The sequence below is a fragment of the Macrobrachium nipponense genome, chromosome 39 (assembly GCF_015104395.2).
Source record: "Macrobrachium nipponense isolate FS-2020 chromosome 39, ASM1510439v2, whole genome shotgun sequence".
Lineage (NCBI taxonomy): Eukaryota > Metazoa > Arthropoda > Malacostraca > Decapoda > Palaemonidae > Macrobrachium > Macrobrachium nipponense.
In genome coordinates, this window is record NC_061099.1 from 23616675 (window position 1) to 23627467 (window position 10793).

At 40.7% G+C, this 10793-nt stretch overlaps 1 protein-coding gene across 1 annotated transcript in view; it reads left to right on the forward strand.

The window, feature by feature from the left end:
- LOC135210390 (fibrillin-2-like) overlaps window positions 1-9729 on the forward strand; it is a 66082-nt gene extending 56353 nt beyond the window's left edge. Inside the window, exons 20-24 of the mRNA XM_064243295.1 lie at window positions 1-103; window positions 338-460; window positions 8691-8813; window positions 9202-9288; window positions 9418-9729. The exon at window positions 1-103 is cut by the window's left edge and continues 20 nt beyond it. Of these exons, the coding sequence (XP_064099365.1) occupies window positions 1-103; window positions 338-460; window positions 8691-8813; window positions 9202-9287 (435 nt within the window). The 3' untranslated portion in view covers window position 9288; window positions 9418-9729. The remainder of the gene's footprint in view (window positions 104-337; window positions 461-8690; window positions 8814-9201; window positions 9289-9417) is intronic.
- Window positions 9730-10793: the final 1064 nt, after the last annotated feature.

The following is a 10793-nucleotide window of genomic DNA, read 5'->3' on the forward strand; positions in this document are numbered from 1 at the left end:
GGAACAGCAACTTGTAGTTCTAATGCTGATTGTACAAACACACCAGGGAGCTACTTGTGTACTTGCAAGTCAGGGTACACTGGTGATGGAGAAAATTGTTTTGGTAAGATTAAAGGGTTTTCATTAAATCGACATTTAGTCAGGGCTGAAATATAAGGTATCTTTATACTGTATTGGAAACTTGGTTATATTTATGTGAGGATCATAGGACAGTTAATGATGGCTTAATACAAAAAAATTCCATTACACAGTCTTCTCGCTATTGGGAGACACCCAAGTGAATGTTTATTTATTTATTTTTTTTTTTACTAAAAATGCTTTTTCTATTTTCTTGCAGAGATAAATGAATGTTTAGAAGGAACAGCAACTTGTAGTCCTAATGCAGTTTGCTCAAACACCGTAGGGAGCTATTTGTGTACTTGCAAGGCAGGATATACTGGTGACGGAGAAAACTGTTTTGGTAAGATTGAAATGTGTTGAATAGCTTTTCTGGGCTCAGCCCGTGTCGCTTCGTGAAATGTCCCTTTAGCACACATTTCTAAGGTAAATATTGCTAACATTACCAGAGAAAAAACTAAATTGAAATGTCAGAGTATTCTGACTCGCTCACCTCATTTAAAAGGTGTCTGTATGGTCTCTTACCATTTAGATCCATCCTTCTACAAAATCCCCCTACCTGAGAGGGCCGATGCAAGGCCCGCTCCCAGCTACTACCACTAGTAGCGCTCCCGACGCCATCACGAGCGCCTCTAGCGGTCATCCTTTCCGTTAGCACCATCTTGCGCGCACATGTTTTTTCTTCGCTGTGTTTTGTGCTCTGTTTTTTTTTATTTATCCTTACCATGGAACGCCAAGCCATTGCCGCAGCTAAGTTAAGTACTGCTAAAGTGTTTCACTTAATTTTAGCCGGCCAGGGACCCATTTAACCGTTTTTATTTCGGTTATAAGACGGCGCCTCCTTCGGCCTGGTTATAGAGTCGTCTCAGGCGGCTTGTCCCACGTGTTTCATTGTTTCATGCTTCTTCGGTCTCCCATACCATTGTAGCTTGAATTTTAGCAGTATATATGCCTACATTTTTATACATTGTGCAATTTTTCCATGTATGTTTATGCTTAGCTTTCACAGGGATTCCTAGCTCTGTTGAGCTCGTAGCCTACATCGCTCCTTAGCTCAGTGTTCATGCATGCATGTTCCTCTGTCTAGGTCCTTTTAGGCTCCATTTAGGACATTGTCCTCCCTTTTTAGTCCTGCCACCCTGGCCGCCGCCTTCCGTTCCTCCGTATCGGCAAAGGCCAGCTCCGAGTTGTTAGGCATCCTCCCTTCTTGGTTGGCTCGTCTAGCTTCTCCAGGACTTCGCTTTCTCTCGTTCTGTTTATTTTACTTCCCTCTTCCCCGTGTTCCATTAGGCTATTTTGATGCATGCGTTGAGACGGTTAGAGGTAGCCTAGGCCACCTCAGACCGCCTGGCCTGTCTTACCGCGTGGTCTTCCACGTTCACGACGAGCCAGGCGATCGCCACGAGCCACCCGGCTACTGTCCCCCACGCTTCCTCTCCCCCTAGGGGGGGGGAGTACCGCTCGCTCATGTTGCCCATGGCAACCATCTGAGCTCTCCCTTCTTCCCCCCTCCCCGCGGGGGTGGATACTGGAGTCTGCAGGGGGACATCCGAGGCTGGCTCAGCTCCTACCGCTCTCACTCCTCGGTACCAGGGGGGTCTCCCGTGTGGTTGGTCTAAGCTGGCCACCCAGCTCGGCCGCGCTCGGACCTCCTTGGTTTCCGATCAGCTCTCTCTCACCCCGAGTCACAACCCTCCCCACCACTCCAGCGGTGGGTCCCTCTGGCTCCGCCAGACCTCAGGTGTGGTGACTGAGAGAAGCCCCGCTGCATGTTTTCCCCACGTTACCTTAATTTATCTTATGTTGTTCATTATTGCTTGTTTATATTTTATTCTCGCTAAGTCGGTGGAGTTCCCGCTCACCATCCGGGTTCTCCTCCTGCTTACTTGCATCTGTTACGGCGGAGCTACGCTGCCCCCGACTAGTTTTTTTACTAGCCGCCTCATGCTCCTCCCCGCTGTCCTCGTACTCCTTGCTCCGGCGTATAGGCAGGTAAAACTGGTTTGGTGAATCTCCGTCTTCCGGTAACACCGGAGACTCACTGAAGCTAGTCTACCAGCTCTATCAGACACCCACCTCTCACGCCAGTAGAGCAAGTGGAGGCTAATCCCTATATCAATAACTCCGGTATCATAATATATCACTTCTTGGACTTAGTCCAATTAATTAGTGTCGATACTCATGTATCTGTTCACTTACAGGCCACCCATTGCCAGGAATCTGGATGTAATGCTGTCCTGCAGGACCCCTGTGGGCACGAGGTCTACCAAACCCATGCTGTCTGTGCCATCCGCTATGGAGACATAGCAGTCTGGCACCACGATAGTTGCTTGATATGTTACGATCTAGTAGATCAGGTTACCTCCGGAGTAAGTACCTTCCAGAGAACAACTGTCATGTATAATTTTGGCCTATATGCATACAGTCCTAATAAGCGATATATTTATATAAATCATATACTTTAGTCTTTCTAGCTTAATATTTATACTAACCCTCACTTTCAGGCTGCCCAAGCGGTCAGGGATGCCGCTACAACCACCTTGAAAGCCTGGGTCGGCGGGTTTGGGAGGAACGTAACTAAGGGGCAGCCCTACATCCTCGAGAAGAAGATGGCTGCTCTGATCTTCCCGCCGGAAAGACTACCTCCTACGTCGACCCGCAAGCGGCGGCCCCATACATCGCCACCATCCAGCATCAAGTGGCTCAAGCCTTGGCGGACCCTGGAAACTCGGAGATCATTGAAGACGTAGCAACTCTTAACTTGGACCTCGAGCCCATGGCGGTAGAGGCAGCAGGTAGGACGTTAGGTGAGGCAGGTTTGCTAGGGGCTCAAGGTGTACCCTTGGGTCATTCTGGATCATCTTCCCCTATCCCTTCTACCTCTTCCTTCCGAGGATTTTCAGAGAGAACTTTCGGTTAGACCGAAGTCCACCCAAGCTATCCCTAAAGTTAAGGGAAAGCGAGAAACAAAGACGCTCGAGAAGACGCTGCCTGAGAAGACGGCGCCTAGCGGTTCTCATAAGACTCCGGCTCACCATCCCGGAGCAGAGAAGCCTAAGTCGTCGTCTTACTCCAAAGGGTCCAGAGGCAAGTCCTCTAGAGACAAGGCTCAGCTCCCGTCTGACCCTGAGCCTTCAACCTCTACGGGGACGCGCCCTAAGACTCCCAGCGGGAAGCAGGAACCTAGTTCCTTCGACTCGGAAGCTTTCACTGCAAACATCATGCAGCAAATGGGGAGTCTAGTGGGAAACTTAGTCCAAGACAAGTTTCAGGAGATGCTTTCCCACATCTCGTCTTCCTTTGAGGAGTCAGGCCAGTCGATCTGGGACATCTTGGAAAGGCTGGCCAGTCAAGAGAACCTGATCGCAGGTCTCCGGGAAAACCCAATGGCAGCTCTTCCTCAGCCCGGTGTGGCAACTCAAGCCATGCCGGACTACAACACCCTCCCTCCTTATACGGCGAGTAATCCTTGGAGGATCTCGTCCTATGCCCCCTTTAAGGACGGGATGCTAACGTTGGTGGATTGTGGAACTCGAAGGCTTGAGGACTTCGAGTTCCACCCAGCTGACTTGCAACCCCCCTTCATTGGTTACGCCTGCCTTACGGAGTACACTGCATCAACAGAGGCGGCTCCAAGTCAAGCCATGTGAACCATGTCATGATAGCCATATATATTTTCTCTGGCAACCAAGTACAAATGGCACCTGTCCTTCACTCATCTGGCGGGAGTAAAGAACGTGATAGCAGATGCCCTGTCTCGCTCAGTCCCTTCAGAGTCGTAGTGGTCTCTGGACAGGCGTTCATTCCTGTGGATCTGCCAGCAGGTTCCAGGGCTCCAGGTGGATCTTTTCGCCACAGAGTCGAACCACAAGCTTCCCTGCTATGTGGCTCCCAACCTGGACCCTCTGGCTTATGCCACGGACGCCATGGCCATAGATTGGAATCAATGGAAGAAGATCTACATCTTTCCTCCAGTGAATCTTCTACTGAAAGTTCTGAGCAAACTGGTTCCCACTCCTGCTGGAATTGGGTCTCCGACCTCAACGGATTCCCAATCCCAAGCTATCTCAAGTAGTGCAAATGAAAAGACTGTTCGCTTCCTCAGGAATTCTCAAAACCCTAACTTTATGGACTTCATGAAGTTCGCGGCTAAAATGGATGCAGATATCGATCGTGAAAACATCCTATTCCTAGAATTGGATAAAAGAGAATCGACCCTTTGTCAATATGACTCGGCCGTTAAGCCTTAAATGCCGAGTGGACGTATTTTACGTTGACATTTTTTGTCTCTCGGGTGCCGACTGGACGTATTTTACATCGACATACAAAAGTTTTTTTAAAAATTCACGGAAAAATACTTACAGGGCTACCAGCCAAAAACTTGAATCACGCGCCTTGGGGGATGCTGGGAGTTCACGGATCAAGGTGTTGTTTTGTTTACAATCGTTACGAAGGCGCGCAAGCGCGAATTTCTTTCTTGCCGCACTAAAAAGTATCAGCGACACATCTCGGAAATTATTTCGTCACTTTGTGCCATTTTAAATTAGCTGTTACATGGAGTATTATATATGAAAATGTGCACATTTTCATGTAAAATAAAACAAAAAATACTCATGATTGTAGCTTTTATCAGTTTTGAGATATTTTCTTATAAATAACGATGTGTCAAAATTTCAACCTTCGGTCAACTTTGACTCTACCGAAATGGTCGAAAAACGCAATTGTAAGGTAAAACTCTTATATTTTAGTAATATTCAATCATTTACCTTCATTTTGCAACAATATTGGAAGTCTCTACCACAATATTTCGATTTATGGTGAATTTATGAAAAAACTTTTTTCTTACGTCCGCGTGTTAATTCTTCCGGAAAAAATCATACGTGCGATTGTGGTAATGTTTGCACAATTTTAAATTAGCCGTTACATAAATTTTTGTATATGGAAATGTGTGCAATTTCATGCACAATACAACTAAAAACAACCCATGGTTGTAGCTTTTATCAGTTTTGAAATATTTTCATATAAAAAATGATAAGTGACAAATTTTCAAACTTCGGTTAACTTTGACTCTACCGAAATGGTCAAAAAATGCAATTGTAAGCTAAACCTTTTATATTCCAGTAATATTCAATCATTTACCTTCATTTTGCATTAAATTGGAAGTCTCTAGCACAATATTTCGATTTATGGTGAATTTATGAAAAAAATAACATTTTCCTTACGTCCGCGCTGTAACTCTTCCGAAAAAATCATACGTGCGATTGTGGTAATGTTTGCACCATTTTAAATTAGCCGTTACAAGTTTTATATATGAAAATGTGTGCAATTTCATGTAGAATACAACTAAAAATAATTGAAGGTTGTAGCTTTTCTCTATTTCGAAATATTCGCATATAAATCACGATAAATAGAAAAAAAACCACGTTTGGTCAACTTTGACTCTACCGAAATGGTCGAAAAACGCAATTGTAAGCTAAAACTCTTACAGTCTAGTAATATTCAGCCATTTATCTTCATCTTGAAACAAATTCGAAGTCTCTAGCACAATATTTAGATTTATGGTGAATTTAAAAAAAAAACTTTCCTTCGTTCCGTGGTTTCTCCGCCGCAAATCTCCGAAATGCGCAAGTCGCATTCTCGGAATATTTGCTCCGTTTCATATTAGGCATTTCATAGAGTTTTATATATGAAAATGTGCGCAATTTTATGTAGAATAAAACGAAAAATATTTGAAGGTTGTAGCTTTTCTAATTTCCGAAATAATTGCATATAAAAAAAATATAAAATTCGACATTCGGTCAACTTTTAACTCATCAGATATGGTCGAAAACTGCAATTGTAAGCTAATACTCTTACAGTATAGTATTATTCAATCATTTGTCTTCATTTTGAAAGAAATTGGAAGTCTCTAGGACAATATTTAGATTTATGGTGAATTTTTGAAAAAAATATATGTTTACGTCCTCACATTACGCATTCATGCATCATTTTGTGATATTTTCTCTGTGTTGCTTTTATTGTTTTTCAATGTGTTATGTATCAAAATGATCGCAATTTAGTCTACATTACAATGAAAAAAAGTTATCTCGTTATCTTTAACTGTTTTGCGCATAGCGCGATTTGAATACAATTATATATGAAATTTTGTTTTCTCGCTATCATATATTGCATTATTTATATATGATAATGATAATTTTTTTCATTTCTGATGGTTGCCTACTAAACTTAAGGCAATGACAAAAAAAGGAGCCAAAAATTAACTCTTAATCTTGAAAACTAAGCGCGCTGTGATTTTTTGAAAAAAATATTTTTTCCGCTTCCGCGCTCACTCTGAGACCCCCTCGGCACACGGAAAACGATTTTTAATATACCCCTTCGGTGTTTAAGGGTTAAGAAACTAGCCAAATTTCTGAGGGGGACCGAATCTCAAACCATGACTACCAACCTGGCTATTTCCTTCTTCAGATCATTATTTGAAAAAGGTTTAGCAGCCAGTACTATTACTACCACTAAATCAGCTCTAAAGAAAATATTCCAGTATGGTTTTAAAATAATCTAACAGACTCCTATTTTTCATCTATCCCTAGAGCCTGTGCTAGACTCAGACCAGCAGAGAGGCCTAGCTCAGTGTCATGGTTCTTGCATGTTGTTCTCAAACTGGCCTCAGATACTGATGATAACTCGTGTGATTTCTTACCCCTCTTGAGGAAAACATTATTTCTTTTAAGTCTAGCCTCAGGAGCCAGGGTATCTGAACTGTTGGCTCGATCTAGAGACTCAGGTCACAGAATTTCTCCCATCAGGAGAAGCTCTTCTCTCTCCAGATCCATCAATGATATGGGCTCCTTGGAAGATCTTCCTCTTCCTCAAGACCCCTCATGTCCAGTTACTGCCTTAAGAGCATATCTTTCCAGGACAGCCATGAGATCCTCTGGTCCTTTGTTTATAAGGGAAAAGGGTGGCACCATTTCCTTAAAAGGTATAGACAACAAATTTTATACTTTATTAAACAAGCCAACCCAAACTCGTTCCCCAAAGTCCACGACATTAGGGCAGTAGCCCTAATGTTACCTCGATCAACTACTTTCAACATATGAATTTTGATGATCTGAAAAAGTATACAGGCTGGAAATCTCTTGACAGTATTCAAACGTCACTACCTTAAGTCCTTAGCTCTTAAATTTCCAGCAGTGGCAGCGGGAAACACAGTTTCCCCTGACATTGCTTAAGTAGTTTAGTAAATTAGATCCATATCTCCTTTCTACCTGCTTCACTGACGTCCTTCCTGCAATTCTGCCACCATGTACTCCTTTTTAATGCCTTAGTTGCCAAAAAGGGCACTTATTGTGATGTTTTCCTTATTTTTATGCTAGGAATACTCACACCTGTAAATAATCTGTTAAATTGTCTAGTTTTAAGATTAATATAAGTTATCATAATTAATCTTAAGTTTGTATTATAATCTTAGTAGTCATTAGTTTTTTAGATTATAGTACTTTCATATCAATTGTTTTTTATTCTTCCCTTACTCATGTTATATCCTCTTTCAAGCTTGTGGCCATTTCTCTGGTACTATTTCACGAAGCGACACGGGCTGAGCCCAGAAAATGGATTTTGACGAAGGAAAAATCTATTTCTGGGCAAGGGCCTGTGTCGCCCAGTGAAATCCCACCCTTCTTTATACCCACCCTTTGGCCCAAGCTTGACAGTCTAACTCCAAGGATGACCGCTAGAGGCACTCGTGATGGCGTCGGGAGCGCTAGTAATAGTAGTAGCTGGGTGCGGGCCTTGCATCGGCCCTCTCAGGTAGGGGGATTTTGTAGAAGAATGGACCTAAATGGTAAGAGACCCGTGGTAGTGGTTTCACTCGCCCCAGAAACCATACCGACACCTTTTATATAAGGTGAGCGAGTCAGAATACTCTGACATTCTATTTTAGTTTTTTCTCTGGTAATGTTAGCAATATTTACCTTAGAAAAGTGTGCTAAAGGGACATTTCACTGGGCGACACGGGCCCTTGCCCAGAAATAGATTTTTCCTTCGTCAAAATCCCTTTTTAGTTCAAGAAGGAGAATCTCTATATTGGAAAGTATTTTAGAAGTTTTGGACATGATAGATATGAGTTTTATGTAGAAGATTTTCTTGCAGCAATCTCATTTTTGGCCTTATTAAAAAAATTGTTATATTACAAATTGCTGTACATACATAATTAAAATATCTGACGTACAATTGCCATGTGATAACTTTTATATATATAGATAAAATCTTGTAAGTATCTTTTTGTTTCTAGAATATACAAATTTAATTAACTTTTTTGCTTTAATATACAAAAAGGTTTTTTACTCTCAAATCAGACATGACTAGGCTTTTTGATGCAAAGTTTTAGTGCAATTAGTTGAAAAATGATGCAGAAGTTTGGTGGGGTTTTGAGAAGTGCACCTGAACTAATAGTGTTTTGGTTATTGATGAAATAATCCATCAACAAAAGTCTTCTTGGTTTCAGAAGAGTTTCCGTTGAAAGTCGAAATATTTTTTTGTCTGACTAAATATGCATATTGTCATTTTTTGCGCAGATATAGACGAATGCTTAGATGAAACAGCAACTTGTAGTAGTAATGCAGTTTGCACAAACACTGCAGGAAGCTATTTGTGCTTTTGCAAGACAGGATATACGGGAGATGGAGAACATTGTTTTGGTAAGATTTGATGTGTGATATTAAAATCCCATCTAATTTAGGAGTTACAATTACACACTAGAAAGATTTTAAATTTATATGTGGAGCAAAGGGTTCATCATCATCAGTTTTATACTCCAAGAAGCTTATTTTGCAACCATTTCAGCTTGATTCTTGCAATTAAAAAATTTCTCTACATGTATGAATTTGTGGTACTAACTGTGTATGTACGTATTAACTTACACATACATAAATGCAAAGAAAAAATTTATTTGAAAATATTTTGTTTGCAGAATATAAGCTTTTAATCTTATTTTTGTTGTCACCATAACATTAATTTATTGGTGTGTTATGTTCTACCATATTAAGCTTAGTACTGCATAATCTAACCTGCAATTATTGGTTTCAGATATCAACGAGTGTTATGAAGATTTGCACAACTGTGGTAGTGCTGCTTGCGTTAATACAGAAGGAAGTTTTTACTGCGAAATCTAAGGTAGGTTGCTCCACAATCCATGTTCATTTTGAAACTTGACATTTTATCAGTTTGAGTTTCTTTTTCATTTGGTAAGGTACATTTAGATTTGGGATGTGGCACGTTTTAAACGAGGTTTTTGTTTTCCAGCTCAGGATGTCAGTGACGTACGTGGCAAGCTTAGATGATTTCTCCCAGAACAATAGATAGTTAAACTTGTACTATTCCGAAAATATTTTGTCGCGGTGCTATTTGTATAAACTAAAAAACTGAATTTCAATTTTATGAGAATAGTGTTCTCATATCTCATTATGATTGTAGGTGCATATATTTTTAGAAATTTTATACATGTATATTTTGTTAAGTTTTGATAACATGAGAACTTTGAAATCAGTTTTGTCTAGTCAGAAGTTTCTGTAAAATGTGGACGTAATGTGTACAATAATTAAATCTACATTTATTCATATGGATTAATTATCCAAAGGTATATGATAATCCTTTTTCTATGTTAGCACTCACTCATTTGTGAATAATGTATATACTGCCCTGTAATACTACTCTAGTATGTTTTACTATTGTAATCAAATCCTTTTAAGGGCTTGTTGTAAACATAAGCAGCTTTGAAATATTAGACCATCTGTTGATATTTTTATTTAGCCTTCTATCCAAGGCAAAGTATCTTAACTAGTTTTTGAGCTCAAAAGCACTTTCAAATGGGTTAGGGCAGGATTTGCTCCAGAATCCTGTCTTTCTTTCCTTGGGTTGTGCTTTCATGTTGATTATAAGATTTATTAAAGTTAGTTGAACTTAATGCATCTCTTCTTGGATAGTTTATTACCATTTCCTTTGTTAGTTCCTATTCATCACCTTCTCTTAATGTTAATTCATATTAGGAAAATTAAGGTTTGTCTAAGGTAGACTCCTGCCCTGCTGGGAAAGGGATAAGATTGCTATTTCCCAATAAACAGGAGCCCAAGGAGATTTATGTAAATATACACCTTGCCCTCTGTGCTGTAAGACTCCAGTTCGTCAAGGTAGGATCTATCACTAACAGCAGGGTTTGACATTATTTCACCTAGCTGGATCCCATTAGCAACTTAAGATCTGCAGGTGAGGAGACAAGCTATCTTTTCTCTCTCTCTCTCTCATGAGCGATACAGTTGATATTTGACTAGAAACTTGTGTCAGCAACAAAGGGGTATTCCTGATGTCGGAAGACAAGGGAGAAGGAGTATAGCTAATGTAGCCATGAGCAACTAATTATGTACTAGCTATCCTTCAGTTTTAGATATTTTTGATAGTTGCTCTTTCAGAGCCCCTACTTGACAAGGTGCTTGGAATCTTAGGGTAAATACAGTAATGGGAATTCTATTAAAATCTTTTTGAGGGATCAGAACATCAAGCAAATCCAGTATTACCTGTACCATATCAGTGATCTTGGGAAGAATGATGGTTGTTCCAGCAGTAGACAATTGATCTATATAAATCGGGGAAACTTGGATTTTTATGTTTAATAAGACGAACAG